Source organism: Suricata suricatta, chromosome 6, assembly GCF_006229205.1.
Source record: "Suricata suricatta isolate VVHF042 chromosome 6, meerkat_22Aug2017_6uvM2_HiC, whole genome shotgun sequence".
NCBI lineage: Eukaryota > Metazoa > Chordata > Mammalia > Carnivora > Herpestidae > Suricata > Suricata suricatta.
This window is the reverse complement of record NC_043705.1, coordinates 101,709,697-101,731,156: the sequence shown is the minus strand read 5'-3', so window position 1 is coordinate 101,731,156 and position 21,460 is coordinate 101,709,697. Positions and strand designations below refer to the sequence as shown.

General features: G+C 37.0%; 1 protein-coding gene across 2 annotated transcripts in view; it reads left to right on the top strand.

Moving 5' to 3' along the window:
* Window positions 1-21,460, top strand: part of SGCD (sarcoglycan delta) — a 380,420-nt gene that overhangs the window by 354,329 nt on the left and 4,631 nt on the right. For both annotated transcript variants that reach the window (XM_029942964.1, XM_029942962.1), the window contains one exon: window positions 21,242-21,365. In XM_029942964.1, coding sequence (XP_029798824.1) covers window positions 21,242-21,365 — 124 coding nt within the window. The remainder of the gene's footprint in view (window positions 1-21,241; window positions 21,366-21,460) is intronic.

The window sequence follows — 21,460 nt, the reverse complement described above, 5'->3', positions numbered from 1 at the left end:
AAAATTATCACCTGTCACCAGTTTCTGTACACCATATACTTGACTAAGTCATCCCCTACATTTCCACATTCCACCTTCATAACAGTCCTTTGAAAGAGATATTACTATTCCTACTGAACACCTCAAAAACATTTGTCCCTTTTCTAAGATCAAATGTCCAGCAGATGGCAGTGCTTAGACTTAAATCCTAGTGCTGAATCTCAGGCTTTAACCCCCTATATTAGATTCCTTCCCAAGATATTTAGATTAATATATTTCAGAGGGGAGGGGAACTATGGGCCTCATAAAAAAATCTAAAAGGTAACATATCACATTACAAGGGGCAAAATATGGCCATAAAAGCACAAATACAGAATAAGATAGTTACCAGCAAAACAGGTCACAAACTGAGGGATTTGGATTTGGTTTTTTTGGTTTAAATTCAGTATAACACAAACGTGACCACAAATTGTAATGTATTAGACTTCAGTAAGTTGTCCCGAGTCATACCAAGAAGTTAAGGGGAGAGACAGGTTCTTTTGGTTCTGGACCTTGCTCAGACTGTAACAGGAGCACTGTATTCAATAATAGGTGGCAGAATCTAAGAGGGAAATCCATTCAACCATAAGTTATTGACCAACAGTCAGTGTCCTTGATGCTAGACATAAATCTAGTGGAATTACTGCCCTTACAGAGCTTATGGTCAAGGAAAAGATTAAATCAAGTCAACAAATTATTACAAATTGTGTTCAGTGGCATGCCTTCAGTGACAAAAGGGGCGGTCAGGGAAGGCCTCTCTAAAGAGGTGGAATTTAAGGGAAACCAGACATAGGAAGAAGAAGATTAGAAGATGGAGCAGGTGGCCCTCCCATCTGCTATGGGCGGGAGGACCAGGAGCGTTGCCCAAGGATACTCCCTAGAGCGTCTGCCAAAGATTTTCTCTCGCCTGGATAAAGAAAAGCTCAAAATAACTAGGGTGCTTGTCTTTATAAATTTGGAATGTAAACTTATGGAAGCTTTAGAGGACATGGCAGCCACAGAATGAGACTTCCACCCAATATGCGGAACCATTTTTCAGCAATCAGAACCGTGGAATATTACAAAACATACTGGCTAGAAATCAGGATGCCTGGGTTTGATGTACAAGTTTTAGGGCACGTGGTCTGGACCGTGACATTTAACCTCTCTGAACCTCTATTGCTTTCTATCACCAATGAGGCTATAACTGAATACCAGATGGAACAAAATACATGAAAAGCATCCAGTGTGCAGGGCATATAATATACATTCACTACTGGTGTATGAATCTCAATCTGTCCCTGGCTTTCACTTGAGGCCTCTGAGGCTCCTTTGAATTAGACTATGTAAAAGCTTGACTCAAAAATACAGAATGAATCACAAGGGTTGCAGGAGAATGAGGTTAGAGGGAATATCATTCATTTTTAAGCTAAAAACTGAAGAGCCATAGTGTTAAACATGATGGTAGCCAATACCATGCTCTGAAAGTTATCCGGCATCAAAATTTCACTCCGCATTACTTTAAGTGGCCCATTATACTGACGCGAGTCAAGTTCTTCAAATTGGCTGTTGGTTCATTGGTGTTTATCAAACACACAACTAAAATATGAGAGCAATTTTTAAGTGCTTTTCCTGAAATAGGGATTCGACTTTGAGCTCCTTAAGACTCAAAGAGAGCTAATGAACTTAAGATCAATGAAGAAGCTGTTCAAGAAATATACACACACCTTGGGCAAAGAATCCCACTGATTTGCTAAAGTTGTATATACACAATATCATTACATCAGCAACACGGAAATACACTTGGCCAGGGTAGTTCATTGGACTCACAGGCTTGTTACTGCAGGTCTCAGTTTTATCAAGTATATTAACTTACCTGCTATTGTCACAGTTTGGGTTCCTTTTCCACCAAAACCAATACCACAACTATTCTGTTCCCATTAATGGATGGTAGGGTTCCATATTAAAGTTTCCCTACCTACAACACACACAGAGATCTGCTAAGTTACTCTAAGCCAGTAGTTTTCGACCATCACCACATAGAGAAATTTTTTAAGTATATAAGTGTTCTGGCACTTTTGTGTGGGATGTGATCCAAGTTTTGTTTTATTTTGTTTCTTCAGTTAAGGTAGTTAACATACAGTGTAGTATTGGTTTCAGGATTTGAACCCAGTGATTCATGACTTACATAGTACACCCAGTGCTCATCCCAACAAATGCCTTCCTTAATGCCCATCACTCATTTGTTCCACCGCCACCAACCCTCCAGCAAGCTTTGAAAGTTCCCCTTGTGATTCTGACTGAAATTTCCCAGCCATTGGCCTCAGCCAATTCAAGAACTCCTCAAAAGCAGCCATAATAATTAACCAAAGCACCAGAAACTTTTCAACCCCACCCACCAGTTTTATAGTTTTGTCTAAATTATGTCCCTTTCAAATGTAACTTTTTCTATATCATTTTTTCCCTCAAACTTAGAACACACAGAATAATCCTAGGTATTGGTATTAGTATGAATATGCCATTTCCTATGAGATGTTGGCATTAACCCTCTTCTATTTCAGTTACCACATATATTACTTGGTTTTTATGATGTTTTGAAGGTCGCTCCCCAAAGTAACAAAAGCCATTGTCTTCATTCTCTGAGGATTGGGAGCAAAATATGATCTAAAAGCTTGTCTAGGTTTGGAAGTGATTAATGTAGATTCTTATGATGAAGGAAATGAAAACGAGAAATCTGGATAAGTAATCACTGTTTCACAAAAACAATTTCAACAAAAAATGAGCTTGAAACGGAGAGAACAAACTGATAATGCCAACAGCAAATAAATTATTCTCTGAGTTTTAAAAACAGACCTTGTGATAGCATGTAAAGTTTTGTGGGGTTTTTTGATTCATGACACTTCTGAGTGTAACTGAGAAAGAAAGGGACACTATTGCTACCCCGTGTTTTACAGGTACTTGGAATGGAATTTGAGCAGAGAAGGAAAGCTTATAAATGAATGCAGAAATGTGCCAAGAAATGATGGTTCAATAAAGAAAACATTTCTCCAGGGCTTTATAAACCTAAGAGACACAACCACATTTCTTCTTATCATATTCCCTGGGCCACACCAGAGCTGTGAAACCACCTCAGAGGGCAGCAGAGTCTGGGCACTGTGGAACTCTGGTCGGGACTTTGCTTTATCTCTGACTATTGCAAGAGAACATTTCAGAGATGTTCACCCTTCTGGGATGCCACCATCATTACTTGGCTTAGATAGTCAGCTCTTGGAGTGTACCTACCTAGTCTCACCAGTCAAAACAAATCCATAGAATCTGAATAGGTTTTCAAATATTTCTTTTGAGTTGTATATACATAGTACCATTAACTCAGCAATAGAGAAATACACTGCCAACCATGACTAATGATCAAACATACCTCCTACTTTTCTATCACTAGCCCTACATGTTCACATTTCCACTTGACAGCTCAGACCCCTCCGATGTGACAGGTCTAAGACTCAATTCACAATACTCCGTAAGTGCTCTGTTTCTACCCTTCCCTACATCAGTGGCTGACCCACAATACTGGGAATCATCCTGGAGTCATTCCATCATCAAATCCAAGTCACCATCTTCTCCCACCTGGATAACCTGTAGACTTCTGTCTGTTCTCTTTGCAATTCTCTCCCCCCTCCCACCCCCATATCCACTCTGTAGCCAGATATATAAATAATACTATTACAAATACACACACACACACCCCAGTATTAGAGTTTCCTGTTAGATAAACAGAATCAAGAGGAAATATATATCCAATAAAGAATTGGTTCACATGATTGTACAAGTCCCAAGATCTGCAAGCAGCAGGCTAGAGACTCAAGAGAGTTAATTGTGTAAGTTCCAGTCTGAGGACAGGAAAAATTCCTTCTTAGCTTTGGTGTATTATCAGGTCTTTAGCTGATTGGATAAGGCCCACCCACATTAGGGAAGGCAGTCTACTGATTTAAATGTTAATCTCATCCAGAAATACCCTTACAGACTCACTCTGAATAATGTTTGACCAACTGTCTAGGCATCCCATAGCCCAGTCATGTTGACAGAAAATTAACTAACACAGTAATCTTTGCAGCATGGATTTGATCATGTTGTCCATTATCATTTTACTCCCCTACTTCACCTCTCCATTTTATTTTTTTTCCACCTTTCCATTTTAAATCCTTTATTGTCTCATCATAGTCTGCCAAGCCATGCCTGACTTACCTCTTCTTATTGATACCACATTTCTGTCAGCCGCCTTTCAATTTCTTTTAATCTAAAAAAACTATTTTCCTCCTGAAAGTCTTCAGGCATGCTGCTCCCTCAGCTTGAAACATTCATCTTTTACCAGGATAATCCCTTCTCATCCTTCAGATGTCAGCATAAACTTCCCTAGGCTCCAGCTTTTCCCATGACCCAGCCCCTAGTTAGAAGTCCTAATAGCTTCTCCATCAAGGCTCTTCACCACCATAAACAAGCTGCTTAATGTATCTCGTCCTCAATAGCACATAAATTCACTAACGCAAGGAATAGGGTTATCTTGTTTACAACTGTAACCCCAGAATTTGGCATATACTAGGAATTCAATAAATGAGCCAACTCTTAATGGACCTTCAAGACCAACCCAGACTCTGCCAGTCTGGGATACAGGCCACTTTACTGTGTCCCCTTAGGCCTAGTGGAATACATGTTTATTAAATATATCAACAAGCTCTACACTGGAAAAGAAGGGTTGATTCAAAAGAATGTTTTGTGATGGCCTGAACTTGCCTTTTATAGAAGCAAACTTCCAGAGTTTTGCTCTAGAGGACAGAGTATCCCGGCTTTTCAAAGAGAAAGGGCTGTCATAAGAATATCCAATCCATTTCCTATATCTTCAGAGCAGAACCCTAGAGTATTCTGCCTAGGTCTTTTAACTCAGGATTTAAAGACAGGTCTATCTCTAAAAATTCAGCTTCATTGATAAAATTTAAATACCTACTGCAGATATGAGGGACTTGAATTTCAAAGTCATCTTCACTCAGCTTAAAAGTAGATACTATATAATTAGAAAAGCCCAAGTTTCTTACTTTTTGCAGGTGTTTATTTTATTTCAACCAGTTCCTGTACTTGAAGTCGATTCCACTGAATCCAGTGTGTTCAAGCCAAAGTAGCCATTTAAACGGGATGATATGGGGTGGATTTGTATTGTACCAATTTAGCTATATTAGAACTACATTTCACTGGCCTACAGGAAAACATTGGGTCATTTGCTTATAGAATTAATTTCCCAATTTATTCTTGGCAAATGCAGTATTCCCGTGGTCCAAATATGAGGAACTTGAGCATAACTAACACAAACTGACTTGAAAATCAAACTGGTTTAATTTAGAGACTGGTTTCTTGGAAAGCAACAGATCCATAAGTGATTATTAACCAAATAATTTTCTAAAGAAGCCCATTATAATAGTGTGATTCCAGGGTGATGGATGTTAACTGGACTTATTGTGATCATTTCAAAATGTATAAATATATCAAATCATTATGTTATACACCTGAGACTAATATGTCAATTATATCTCAATTTTAAAAAGTAATAAAGTGAAACAAAATAGTAAAATAATTTAAAAAAAAAAACACTACATCTCCTGGAATTCCCTTCACTGAGTTGGTGTGGCTGCATGAGGAGTGAAGGGTGGAGTTAAATAGCAGGTGTATTCCTTTTACCTCTGAAGGTCAGTGCAGGGCACCAGGCACTGTTGAAAACCACCTGCCAGCTCACCTTCATGTGGGGCAACAGCTGAGTCTTTAACCCTCCAACTCATGTCCCAGGTCCATGCTTTGCTTCATAAAGAAGGGCAGCAGCTTTTCTTCCACTGAATCAGAGACTTCGAACAGTCTCTTACCTGTTCAAAGCCCTGTTGACAGTCTCTTACCACTTCTTCCTGTTAGGTTCCAGCTCATCCTCTCCCCCACTACACATCCATCTCCCCTTCCTGACTACCTGTTCTGCTGATTTCAGATCCAAGATCAGACACAAAGACACATTAAATTCCTATAAGGTACCTGTATGTAATCTATTTATAGAGGTTCTTTTTCTCTGAAACTTCTAGAGAGTTTTCTAGCAAACTGACAACTCTTAGACCAGACAGATCTGGCTCTTAAAAAGTTGCCACATTCATGGTATAGAATAGTAATAGGCTACCAAGTTTTAAAATTGAAGTGGTTTCACTCTAATTTCAATTTCCATCTTCTTTGAAAAATCAGAAACTTGGACCTCTAGTGCAGTAGAATGGTAGTCTAAATACGCTGATTGGCCACCAACTGAAAAAATCTAAAATTGGAAATTAGGATATCTCAAAGTCCAAGAACTAAAACACCATGGGAATCTAGAGAAGTAACATGGGTAGCAAGTCAAGCTATAACTTGAACCCCAGTGTACCAAATCCTCAGTGTAAGGACAAAATAGAATTCAACCTAAATAGTCTTCTCCAACCCTGTTTTACCCAGTGGATTGCAAGGGAAATTACCTATTTTGAATATCAGCACTAAATGGAAGAGAAAGGAAAAATGATCTCAAAGTTTGGTAACTCCAGACTGGTACTCACTGTGGTTTATAGACTGAATGTATATAGGTGGTTCTAAAACCTCAAGCAAAGAAATTAGTTTGCAGGCCCAACCTGATAATGGCGCCTGTGATTGATGACAAATGCAAATCCTCTCTAGAAAAAGCATCCTAAATGCAGGTCTCAATTTCTGCAGATAAAGAAAAATATGGACCCACAGTTGAAAAATATTAAACACTTAAATGAGGTACCATGAGCAAGAGAGCAAGCAGGAAAATGAGACAGCTAATTTAGACCCACTGAAGCCTCCAGTATAGGAATTAGTAAAGAAAGAATATAAAATAAGTATGTTTACTATAAGTAAAGAAACAGAAGAATGAATTGAAAGAGTAAAAGATAGGGGCCCCTGGGTGGCTCAGTTGGTTACGCATCCACGTTCAGCTCAGGTCATGATCTCACAGCTTGTGGATTTGAGCCGCACATCAGGCTCTGTGCTGACAGTTCAGAGCCTAGAGCCTGCTTCAGAATCTTTGTCTCCCTCTCTTTCTCCGCCCCTCCCCCACTCATGCTCTCTCAAAAAATAAAAAATGATAAAGGAGTATAAAAATGACTAACAAATTAGAACATGAACCAAAGAGAATTTTTAGAAATGAAAATACAATCTCAAAAAGTAAAACTCCAATGGATATTGAGATGAAAAGCAAGTGAACATGAAAATATATCTGAAAATTATCCAAATGCAGGACTATGCAATAACAGGAAACCTGGAATGAGAGTATCTAGTCCAAGTTTCAGAATGACAATAATAAGAGAATGGAGCAAAAACAATTTTCAAAGACTATCTGGTCGAGTATTGCTCAGAAGTGATGAGAGATACAAAACTACAAATTTAGAGAGACAAAAAAAAAATTCGAGTAAAGCAAATGAAATCCACATTCAGGCACAGCAGAATAACATACCAAAAGCAGCAGGAGAGAAGAGAACCAAATAGAAGTTCTAGAACTGAAATTAGATTGACAGCTGACTTCTTAACCACAATTGTGAGAATGAGAATACAAAGGAATAATATGGTCAGTTCCTCAGACAAACTAACTGTCAGCATAGTTGTGCATCAAGCCAAAATTCCACCCACAGGAGAGGGCACAAAATTTAAAGATTTATTCCAGAAAAAAAAAACACAGTTAAATATTTGGCTCAAAAGACCATCACTTAAGGGAAATACCAAGGATTTTTTTATATATTATAAAAAAAGAAATTTTAAGTGAAGAAAGTAGAAAATACATAGACACATATAAATAGTATATAAACAGTAATCTTGCTGGATTAAAGAATACAAGCCAAAACATATCATAATAGCACATTAATGAAGAACAGTGAATTTGGTCTGCTAGATTTAAAAAGGAAAACCATTAAAGAATTAATATTGTTAAGACATCAACTCTCCCCAAAATTGATTTGTGAGTTTACAACCAAAATCCCAACAGGCTTGAAAGTTTCATATGGAAAAGGAAAGTATATAGAATAGCCAAAATAATCTGTTTTCCTTTTACAAAGGTTAAAGCACTGACATTACCTGATTTTGAGACTTACTTATTATAAAGTCTTGGTAGTCAGGATGATCCAGTATTAGTATAAGGTTAGACAGATAGATAAAGAGAACAGAATAGAGACTTTAGAAATAGATCTATAAAGATGGTTAATTGATTTTCAAACAAACAGTGCTATTCAGTGGGGAAAGGGGTATCTTTTCAATAAATGGTACTGCAACAACAGGATAAATCTTTTGGGAAAGTACTCAATACTATTCTTAAAATCTAATTCAAGATGGATCATAAACCTAAAATATTGTATAAAAATACAATATGAAAATATAAGAGGCTATCTTTGTGACCTTGGTGTAGGTGTTGCTTTATTAGAAAAGGCACAAAAAGTACTCAAATTTATCAAGATACTGTTGAAAAGAAAAGGAAAGGAAGGAAGGAAGGGAGGGAGAGGAAGAAAGAAAAAGAGAGAGAAAAGCCCAATCATGGAGTAAGAGAAAATACTTGATATATACCATATCCTATTTATCTATCTGAAAAAGAATGTTTACATAAAATACATAGTAAATCAATAATAAAAATACAAATAACCCAACTACAAAAAATGTTGGGCATAAGATTTAAAAGATCCCTCTCAAAAGAACATCTTTGAATAGCCACTAAGAACATGAAAAGCTGCTTAACATAATTAGTCATCAGAAAGATGATGACTTAAGTACCATTTTATAGCCACCAGAATAGTTTTACTTACATCAATATTGGTAGCAGGGATGTAAAACTGTTCATCTCGGAAAATGGTTTGGCACTTTCTTATTGTATTATTCTACTGCTATATGGCACATTACCCTAAAAGTTAAAAACTTAAAGTAACATTTATTATCTCTCAGTTTCTGTGGGTCAGAAATCTGATTGCAATTTAGTGATGCCTCCAACTCAAGACCCATTGTGAGGCTGCAGTTAAGCTGTTGGCCAAAGGTGTGTCTTTTCAAATGCTTGACTTGGGGAGGATCTATTTCCAAACACACTCCTGTGGTTGTTGGCAAGATTCATTTTCCTGTAGACTGTTGGATTGAGGGCCTTGATTCCTCATAGGCTAATGGGCTTCCTCAGTTTCTTAGACCTCTCCATAGGATGGCTCTCTAGATGGCAGCTGGCATACCTCAGAATAAGGGAATGAAAGCACAAACCCAAGATGGAAGCCTTAGCCTTTTTATAAACTAATATCACAAGTGACATCTCATTACTTTTGTCACGGTCTACTTGCGTAGAACACTTCAAAACTAAAGGCACATTCATATTGTAAGTGAAAGGATAGAAAACGATATTCCATACAAATTGAAGTTAAAAAAAAAAAAAAAAAGAGCCAAGGTAGCAATACTTCTATCAGACAAAATAGACTTTAAAACAAAGACTGCAACGAGAGAAAAAGAAGGGCATTGCATAATTATAAAGGGGTCAATTCAACAAGAGGATAAACAGTTGTATGTGTCTATGCACCCAACAAAGGAACACCTAAATACATAAAAAATATTAATAATGTAATAAAAGGGGATGGTCACCAGGTAAGTCATCTAGGCAGAAAATCAATAAGGAAATAGAATCTTTGAATGAAGAATAGACTAGATAGACTTAACAGATATATACAGAACATCACATCCCAAAACAGCAGAACACACATTCTTTTCAAGTGCACCTGGAACATTCTCCGGGAGAGATCACATGTTAGGCCACAAAACAAGCCTTCATAAATTAAAGAAGACTGAAGTCATAGCATGCACCTTTTCTGGCCACAGCAGAAAATTATAAATCAATCACTACAATAACAAAAACAATAACAAAAAAACCCTGAAAAAAACACAAATGTGTGGAGACTAAACAACATGCTACCAAATAGCCAGTGACCAATGAAAATATCAAAGAGGAAATAAAAAAATACATGGAAACAAATGAAAATGAAAACACAATGCCCCAAAATCTTTGGAACACAGTGAAAGAAGTTCTAAGAGGGAAATTTATAGTGATAAAAGCCTATCAAGAAATAATAAGTCTCAAATAAACAATATAACCCTATGCTTAAAGGACTAGAAAAAAGAACAAAGCTCAAGGTTTATAGAAAGGAGGAAATAATAAAAAATGAAAGGAATAATAAATGAAGTAAAGAGTTAAAAAACAATAGAATAAGATCAGTGAAACCAAGAGCTGGTTCTTGGCAAAGATAAAACTGATAAACCTTTAGTCAAACTCATCAAGAAAAGAGAGGACACAAATGAAATCAGAAATGGAGAAGCAACAACCAACACCACAGAAAGACAAAGGATTATGAGACTACTATGAAAATTATAAGCCAACAAATTGGACAACCTGCAAAAAGTGGGTGAATCATTAGAAAAATACAATCTCTCAAAACTGAATCAGGAAGAAATAGAAAGTCTGAACGAAAAAAAATTGAATCAGTAAAAAAAAAAAAAAAAAAAAAAAAAAAACCCTCCCAACAAATAAAAGTCCAGGACTAGATGGAATCACAAGGTGAATTCTATCAAACATTTAAGGAAAAGTTAATACCCATTCTCCACAAACTATTTCAAAAAATAGAAGAGGAAAGAAAGCTTCCAAATACATTTCACAAGGCCAAAACTGCCCTGGATACCAAAATCAGACAAAGACACTGCCAAAAAGAAAACTACAGGCCAATATCCCTAATGAACATAGTTCAAAACTCCTGAACAAATTATTGGCATTCCACATTCAACAGTACATTAAAAGTATTATTCACCACAATCAAGTGAGGTTTATTCTGGGGATGCAAGGGTGGTCTAATATTCTCAAATCAGTCAATGTGATACACCACATCAACAAAACAAAGAATAAAAATCATCTTATCCCAATAGATGAGGAAAAGCCTTTGACAAAATTGAACATATGCTCATGATAAAAACTCTCAGTGAATGGGTTTAGAGGGAATGTATCTCATTATAAAAGTCATATATTAAAAACCCACAGCTCCTATCATCCTCAATGGTGAAAAACTGAGAACTTTTCCTCTAATATCAGGAACAAGACGTGGATATCCACTGCTTTTATTGAACATAATACTGGAAGTTCTAGCCATAGCACCTAGATAAGAAAAAGAAATAAAAGGCATCGATATTGGAAAAAAAAAGTATTATTTGCAGATGACATGAGACTAAACATAGAAAACCCTAAAGACTCTACCAAAAAACTATGAGAGACAATAAATGAAATAAATGAATTCAAGAAAGTTTCAGGATACAAAATGAATATACAGAAATCCATTACATTTCTATGCCCTGAAAGTATAAGATAAATTAAGAAAACAATTCCCTTTACAGTTGTACCAAAAAAAAAAAATATATATATATATATATATATACACACACATATATATATATAGGAATCAACTTAACCAAGGAGGTAAAAGACCTGTACTCTAAAAATTTAGAGCACTGATGAAAGAAATTGAACATGACACAATTATACTATATTCATGAGTTGGAAGAATTGATATTGGTAAAATGTCTATACTGCCCCAAGAAATCTAGTTTTGATACGATCCCTATCAAAATACCAATAACATTTTCCACAGAACTAGAAGTAATCGTAAATTTGTATGGAACCACAAGAAGCTCAAATAGCCAAATCAATACCGAGAAAGAAGAATGAGGATGGAGGTATCACAATCCCAGATTTCGAGCTATGTGGCAAAGCTGTGGTATTAAACACAGTATGGTACTGGCACAAAAATAGACACAGAGACCAATGGAACAGCCTAGAGAGCCCAGAAATAAACCCATATTTGCATGGTCAATTAATCTGACAAAGGAGGCAAGAATATATTTTGGGGAAAAGACAGTTTCTTCAATAAATGGTGCTGAGAAAATTGGACAGCTTTGTGCAAAAGAATGGACTGTACCACTTTCTTACACCCTACACAAAAATAAAATAGATGAAAGACCTAAATGTGAGACATGAAACCATAAAAATCCTACAAAAAATAGGTAGTAATTTCCTTGATATCAGCCTTACCAAGGTTTTTTCTAGCTATGTCTCCTCAGGCAAAAGAAACAAAAGCAAAAATGAACTATGGGAACTATGTCAAACTAAAAAGTTTTGCACAGCAAAGGAAACCATCAACAAAATGAAAAGGCAACTTCCTGAGTGGGGTAAGATACTGGCAAATGATATTTCTGAGAAGAGGTTAACGTCTAAAATATGTAAATAACTGATACAATTCAATGCCAGAAGCCCCACAAATAATCCTATTTAACAGATGGACAGAGGACCTAAATAAACATTACTCCAAAGACAACATACAGATGGTCAACAGTCACGTGAGAAATGCTCAACATCACTCATCATCAAGGAAATGCAAGTCAAACCCACAGTGAGATACCACCATACACCTGTCAGAATGGCTAGAATGAAAAAAAAAAAAAAAAAAAACAAGAAATAACAAATGTTGGCAAGGATGTGGAGAAAAAGGAACCCTCAGGCACTATTGGTGAGAATGTACATTGGTACAGCCACTATGGAAAACAGTGTGGAGGTTCCTCAAAAAATTAGAAATAGAAATACCATACAATTCAGTAATTCCACTGCTGGTCATTTATGCAAAGAAAATGAACACTAATTGGAAAATGTGCCCCTATGTTTATTGCAGCATTATTTACACAGCCAAGATAGGAAGCAACTGAAGTGTCCATCCATAGATGAATGGATGAAGATGATGTGTAAACACACACATATACACACAGACACACACACACACACACACACACACACACACACAGAGGACTATTTCTCAACCACAAAAAAAGGATGAGATCTTGCCATTTCTAAAATGAATGGACTTAGAGGGTGTTATGCCGAGTGAATTAAGTCAGACAGAGAAAGACAAATACCATGTGATTTCACCTATATGAGGAATCTAAAAAACAAATGAATAAACAAGCAAAAAGCAAAATCAGACCCACGAATACAGAGAACAAACTGATGGCTGCCAGAGAGTAAACGAGTAGGTGGTGAGCAAAACAGGTCAAGGAGAGGAGATACAGGTGTCCAGTAATTTTGGAATAAATAATTCATGGGGATGAAAGATACAGCAGAGGAAATATAGTCAATGGGATTCTGACAGTGTTGTATGGTGGCATATGGTGGCTACACTTACGGTGAGTATAGCATAATGTATAGACTTGGAATCACTATGTTGTACACTTGAAAAATGTTAACATTATGTGTCTACTATGCTTCACTTCAGGAGAAAAGCACATGACCGTATCCAAAAAGTCACATTGTACACCTTAAATATATGTATTTATTTGCCAATAAAATAAAAAGATCTCTGAATTTCACTGTATGTAGATTTTACTTCAATAAAAAATCATCAGAAATAAAAAACCCAGTTATTGAGAAAATCTAAAACATAACCATACAGAATATTTGGTATTTAAAAGTATGAAATAAAGTGTGTCCAAGACAGAAATAGAAACAGAGTGAGAACAACTAAACTAATAGGCAAAATGAATTTTAAGGCAAAACCAGTTTAAGAAATAAAGAGGACTGCTACGCAATCTACACAATGTAAGAAGAAAAGGAAGACATAGCAATTCTATGCTGGAATGCATTTAACAACATACCTCTTTTAGTAATTGACCAAACAAGTATGTGTGTGTGTGTAACTGTTCCTTTCAAATTATATCAAATTATATATATATATATATATATATATAATTCTTATATATGTATATATCTATATATAATTCTTATATATAGAGATATATATATATGTCTTATATATCCTGAATTAACCATACATAGAACATAGCACCAACAACTGCAGTAACACACACACTTTTCAGACAGGCATGAATATTTATAAAAATTGACATATACTAGGCCAAAAACCTAATCTTGATTTTTAAAGAATTGATTTTATAAAGAAAATATTTTTTATTGTAAGATTATCCATTCAAAACCAATGAAGAAAATATATACTGAGCATATACTCTTGAAACTCTTACATACTTAGAAATTAAGCACAACCCTCTAAAAACCTCATAAACCACAGCAGAAATAATACTAACATTTAAAAAATAACTGCACCTACATTATAAATACTCCTCTGGACACTGCCCCCAAAAAGTACATAACCTTAAATTCACATATTAAAAAGTAGAGAAGGCAACATAGTTTAGAACTTAGGGCAACTGTGAATTTATCCTTAATTGTCTAGAACAAAACAAGAATTCAAGAACTGTAAATAAATTTTTAAAATAACATAGAGGAGCATCTGAGTGGCTCAGTAGGTTGGATGTCCAAGTCATGATTTCGGCTCAGGTCATGATCTCACGGTTCCTGGGTTCAAGTTACACAAGGACTGTGCACTGACAGCATGAAGCGTGCTTAGGATTTTCATTCTCCCTCTCTGCCCCTAGCCCCTACTCATGCATGCACTTGCATGCACGCTCTCTCTCTCAAACAAACTTTAAAATAATATAAGATAGAGAAACCCAAAGTTAGCTCTTTGAAAAGAATAATTGGTAGTACTGTTCAAACAGAAAAGATGTGAAAAAAATATGTATTTGGGACCAAAATCTACAAATGCAAGATATTATGAAAAGCTCTGCCAACAAATTTAAGCCTTTATATGAAATGGAAAAATACCAAGAAAAAGATAGTTTGCCAATACCAACCTGCCAAGAAACACAAAACCTAGATAATACTGTAATTTTTTTTTAATAAAAATGTCTTTCTATGCCCAGGTTTAGCAATGAACTAAATAGGCAAGGGATAAATCATTCTAATTTTTCATAAGAAATCCAGAATATAGAAAAGTGATAGAACCTGACAGAAAAACTATAGGATAAACTAACTCACTTATGAGCTAACACAGGTATGAAATCCTTAAAAAAAAAAAATTAAATAATTTCAGAAATAAAAAAGATGCTCTGTAATGACAATGTTGGGTTAATGCCAAAAAGTACAGAAGTGGGTTATTATCAGAAAATATAATTCACCACATTAATAAAGAGAAATAGTACTTCATAAAATTCATATTAATGAATGACACAAACTACTAGGAAATAAGAATAAAAGGGAACTCACCAATCTTGATAAAGAGTCTTTTTTTTTTAAAGTTCAGAACAAAATATCATACTTAATAGTAGATTGTTGAAAGTTTTCCCATAAAAGTCAGGAAAAAGCAAGATTGCCGTTTCTTGACTCCTAGTCAACACTGTATGGGGTAGTCTTTGTAAGTACAATATGAAAAGAAAAAGTAATGGCATAGGAAATCAAAAGATCTAAAACTCTTGTAAATTAATATAATTAGTGTCTAAAAAAATAAACAAAAAAAACAGACCCTGTGCACAGAAAATATAAAATAAAATAGGTGTTGATTATAAGATCAACACACAAAAATATTGGATATCAGTACAACAGGAGAAAGGAATAGGGATAAGAGATATATGTTATAAAAATACCATTTTCAGTAGTCACAAAAGTATGTTAATTCCACATAGAGAAAATTGTTAAACTTTATTGACCTACACCAAAGAAAAATAGAGCAGATGCAATAATAATAGTATGAACATAAATCCAATCAAAACTCTATACCGGGCTTCTTTGTAAAACTTAAGTTCATTTGAAATGTATGTGGAAGGGATGCCTGGGTGGTTTAGTTGGTTAAACGTCCAACTTTGGGTCAGGTCATGATCTCATGGTTCATGGGTTCGAGCCCTGCATCGGGCTCTGTGCTGACAGCTAGCTCAGAGCGTGGAATCTGTTTCAGATTCTGTGTCTCCCTCTCTCTCTGACCCTCCCCTGCTCACGTTGTCTGTCTCTCAAAAATAAAGAAAACATTTAAAAAAATAAAAGAATTTAGGAAAAAAAAAGGTATGTGGAAGACCAAGAATAGTTAAGACATTCTTGAAGACCAAGGTAAAAACTTCCTTGTAAAATATACAGACTTTTAAAACTGTAATACTTAAACTAAAATAATTGTCTGTCACAGGAATAGACAAATAATAGTGAAACAGACTAGAAAACTCCAAAGAGACTCATAGGTATATGGCAATGCCATATGGCAAAGCTAAATACAGGCTTTTCAATATATGATGATATCATGGATTTACATCTGTCTAGACCCCACCCCCAGACCATACATAAAAGATTATACTGATGAATTAGGAATTTCATGAAAAAGGAAAACTTGAAAGTTTTGGAAACAGTGTATTAGATCTTTATGACCTCACTGTAGGGAAGGATTGCTCAAATAAGACATAGCACAAGCCCTAGAGGGAAAGATCATAAATTTGTTGCTATTAAAATATAAAACTTCATTCTTGAAAAGATGCTAAGCACAGAGTGAAAAGACAAAAACCACAGACTCAAAAAGAAATTGTCAATACATTAAACTGCTAAATAATTCTTTTTCAGGATATAAAGTATTGCTACAATTCACAAACAAAATAACAATAAAAACAACTAAATTAGACAAAAGATATTTCACTGAAGGAGAATCCCCAAACGGCTTACAAACAAATGAAAAGATGCTTAGCTCCATTACTAATCTGGGAAGTGCAAACTTGAAAGAAATTGCACCCATTTCACACTCATTTCATACTAAATCATTATCAAATGCCAGCAAGAGAGAAGAATAACCAGAACAACATACAGTACTCGTGGGAACAGTAGACGCTGTACTACTATGCACTACCAGTATCTAAAAAAGCTGTAATTATGCATACCCCAGAAGCTAGCAATGTGTACCTGCTACGCATGTGTACCAGGAGCCACATACAGAATGTGCTTAGATGTACTGTTGATAGAAACAAACCTAGAAGTGACCCATATGTCCAACAGAGGGATGGGCAAATTAAGATGAGACCAGAGAAACTGAATCAATCCTGGCTATCTACTATAACATGGCCACATTTCAGGCATATAATCTTGGGGGTGGGGGGCAGTCACTGAAGAATGCGTAAGTGGAATTGTTCTATACGTCAAGTTGAAATACATGAAGCAGTAAACAATGGTATAAGGATGCAAACGTGTAGTAATACTATAAAGCGATGCAAGAAACAGTCAACACAAAATTCATAATAGTAGTATTCTTGAGAAAAGGTAATGGGTGGGAATAGAACAAAGCAGCGCAGGACATTACAAAGGTAATCAGTAATCAGCCAGGTTAGACCAGGAGCCACCTCCTGTAGAAAGCATTTCTGTCACTTGCCACGTATTGCTGTGCAGAGACTGTTGTCCTCACAGCTTTCTTCCGGGCCACTGATTTACATCACCCGCCTAGTCTTGGTGGGCACCTGAGATTATGACCTTTGCTTTAGAGCAGTGGTTCTCAAAGTGTGGTCCCAGAAGCAGTTTTATCTTCCCACAAGTGCAAGTGTTTAGGCCCCACCCTAAACTTACCGCATCCAACTTCTGGGGGGTAGAGCCCAACACTCGGTGTTTTAACAAGCCCTCCAGGGGATTCCGATGCTCACTATCGAGAGCCCTTGTTCCCGAGGACCCAGCCCAGACCACAACCTCCCCGCCTGGCCATTCTTCCGTTCTGAGTCTATTCAGTCCTGCCACAGGCTGGTGACACTCTCTTCTAATGGAAGCAGTATTTCTTCCCAAGGACCAGCAGGACTCTCAAATGCCCCCATCAGAAGGCATCAGAATGCCTCCTATTTGTCCTTCCTCAATGCTGTCTTAGCCACTCCGCTGAAACTGGTTATCTAGGGTCAGATACTGCCATTGCAGGAGTGCTCTGCCTGCTCTATGCAGGCTCCAGGGCTCTTATAGGAGTTTTTTACCACAAGGGAACGATTAATATGTGAACAAACTAAACTCTTAAAGTCTGCCTAACACCAAAAGACATCAAGATAGGCTACAAAGCAGAATGCAATTACCTTTTTGTCTGTGCTTCCAGGGAATTGTCATTTCTACCCTTATTGTAGTATTGTAGAATAAAAGACAGCTTCAGAGTAGCACCCTTTCTCAGCTCCCTGATACTCTCAAGGCTGAGAGGGGGTAAAGGATAGCAGTCATTCTGAGTCCACTTCTCTGGCCGTGGAGCCCTCCTGCTGATCTCAGAGCCCACAGGCAGCGCACAAAAGTAAACCGAAATCTAATGTCCATCTGAAATGCCAGAGCACTATCTGATAAAGTTCTCCTAGCTCTAGACATTTTTCTATGTCAAACTGTTTTTACCGCAGCTATCTATTCATATGATCAGTCAGTTTGAATGCTACGTACCAAATACAAACACATTCACCATATCCTGAACTTGATGTCACTAATGTCCATTACTTAAGTTTTAAGAAATATTGCAAACTGGGAAGTATGCATCACTGAGCCAGATGCAGTGCTATCGTGTTACCCTTATTTATAGATACTGGCTTTGGAAATACAAACGCTAACTCCATGAAGAGGTGGCCTTTAACCAAAAAGAACGGTGTGAAGGGGCCCCTAGTGACTCAATCATTTAAGTGTCCAGCTTCAGCTTCAACTCATGATCTCATGGGTCGTGAGTTCAAGCCCCACATTGGGCTCTGCACTGACAGTGTGGAGCCTGCTTGGGATTCTCTTTCTCCTCTCTCTCTCTCTGCCCCTGTCCCCCTCTCCTTCTCCCTCTATCAAAATAAATAAATAAACTTTAAAAATGGTATGAAGGTATGATAGACAAGAAAGAAGTCCAGTTTTTCAGTAAGTGGTAAGATCTAGTGGACAACATACTGGATTTGGTGTCCACTAAACCTGGGTTTGAATCTTGCCTCTGTGCTTTTACTAGATATACGACCCTGAGCAAGTCTTTTACTTTTGCATCCTTGTATTCATAATCAAGACTAAGAGAGTATCAAAGTCATAGGATTTTGTGAGGATTAAATTAGGTAATACATATAAAGCACTTTGCATGATGTCCATCAACTACTGATACAAGAAGTGACATATTTAAAATGTACTTCAGGAGATAGACCTATTTGTGAAGTATGAAGTAAGAAAGGGGAAAATGAGAGACGAAACTTGTGAGGCAGCCAAATAGTCCAGGTTAGAGATGCATTAGTATTAGGAGTAGGGAAAAGCTGTAGTCAAATGGTCAAATAGCTGTAGACTAAATGGTCACACAAGGGTGGAGGGAGGAAGAAGGAAGGGAAAGAGAAGATGATATGGGACAGTCACCTGGAGAAGGTGAATGACAGCTGTGCCATTGAGAATTTGGGTAAATAAAGTTGGAGTTGAGCAAAAATATTACCAGAGGTGAACCTTGTGCCCTTCTGAAGGGTAAAGGGCGTCAACATTAGTAAAAAGAAAAGACATTACAAAATGCAGGATAAACTGTAAGCCAGCCAGACTTTACAGGAAAGAAACAAAGAAAATGACACAAAACCACCTTCATATTTCAAAAGTGAAAGGATCAAGAGCACAGAAGCAGAACGGAGTTGGATTAAGGTCCTAGGCAAGACTGCACTACACAGACGTCACTCCTCATTGCTTTGGTGTCAGGACCCCCTTCCTTGTATTGATGGCATGGTAAGAGAAACCACATGCAAATGAAATAAATTGTAATTAGAGGGGGAGCCATCCCTGGGCTCAGCTCCAAGTTGATGAAGGTCTTATGAGGAGCCAGGAGGGAAAGGGGGATTTTTGCCATCACAGGGGGTGAGGTCAGAAAGGGAAGAATGAATTCCACAGAAACTCAAGTGATCTTTCACCAGTGCTACAGACCTGTCATTTTTATTTGGGACTCTGGTTGAGTCACTGCAGGGGAAATACAAACACCGATGGAGAACACGGCAACCTTAGGAACCCAGACTGAGAAGCATGGAAAAGCCCTCTCTTGGCACCTGTGGGATGGAGCTTGGGACTCCTCCATGGTGGTGTCCCCACCGGTCAGCTCATTCTCCCTGCCTCTTACTGAAACCTGAGAGGGTTTGAAGGGGTAGTGGAAGCAGAACAGGGAGCCTGCAGTTGGCAGAGAGGATGCTATTCCTTGTTAACATGTTTTAGGTGTCTAAAAGTTGGGGACATATGAAAAAAACACAGGAAACTGGTCTGAATCAGAGCAGTTTGAGAGCCATGCTGAGGTGTGTGCTTCCAAAGTTGGGGTACTTTCTTTGTAAATGGAGAAGAGGATCTTCTTTCATTTCTATTTGGCAATAATATTAAAATCTAGACTATTCTGAGGATAGTTAATATTTCTCACATTAAATGATTTAGGCAAAGATCTATCTAAGGAGTATTATCCTGTTTTGTCATAATAATTAACATAAGCTTAGCTGATTCGCCTTCTCTTTTTTACTTACATGCAATAAAATCCACTCTTTGAGGGTACAGTTATGTGAGTTTTCACAAACAGGGAGCACCGTATGACCATTGCTACTCCAATCAAGATACAAAAAAGTTCTACCACTAAAAACTCCTTCCCATGCTGCCCCTTTGTTGTCAAATCCCTTACCCTCCCCCTCCCCCAGTCACCAAGGATGGGTTCCACTCTTTTGATAACTATTTGAGAGTTCTTTATGATTCCATGGTATAAAAACAATAGTAGCAGCAATAATAGTAATAGTTAATACATATACTGCATTCCCAATGTGCCAAGCACCATTTGAGACACTTTCTAGATGAGAAAACTAAGGAGAAATTTTGGAAAATAAAGAAGTGAAGAGAGAAGAGTCTTGCCAAGATCACCTACTAGCAATGGCAAGGCTTGACTCAGACATGTCTAACTTGTAGGTCTCTTGTTTGAACCTCTACTTCTGCTTCTTTCTACAAAGTAGAAGGAATATCTACCAATTTTAGAAAGCTCAGTTTAGACCTGAGATTGCCTTACTCTAAAAATAAATAAAAGTTATGTAAGAATTTGGTTAATTACACCAGTAAAGCAATAATTGGCTAGATGTGAGATAAAATGAAGCCAGGATTCTAGAATACCTTCTTTATAATCTTCATTATATGCAATGAAGACAAGACAATGCCCAGGCAGGTTACATCCTAGAACAATTTCTGGAATGAATACAGAAATGCTGTTTTGTTTCAATGCTTGGAGGAGCAACTTCCTCTCAAATTTACAAAAAAAAAAAAAGTGAAATGGGATTTTTAATCTCAGTCTTGTGTGTATTTCAGGTTGGAGTCTCCGACCCGGTCTCTGGTGATGGAGGCCCCAAAAGGAGTCGAAATAAATGCAGAAGCCGGCAACATGGAAGCCACGTGCAGAACAGAACTGAGGCTGGAGTCCAAAGATGGAGAGGTAGGGGTGACAAGGACACACATTCAGAGAGATCCAGCTCCAAACAAGCCAACCTTTCCCCAAAATTTCCCAGACTCCTGTGGCACTGAAGTTGA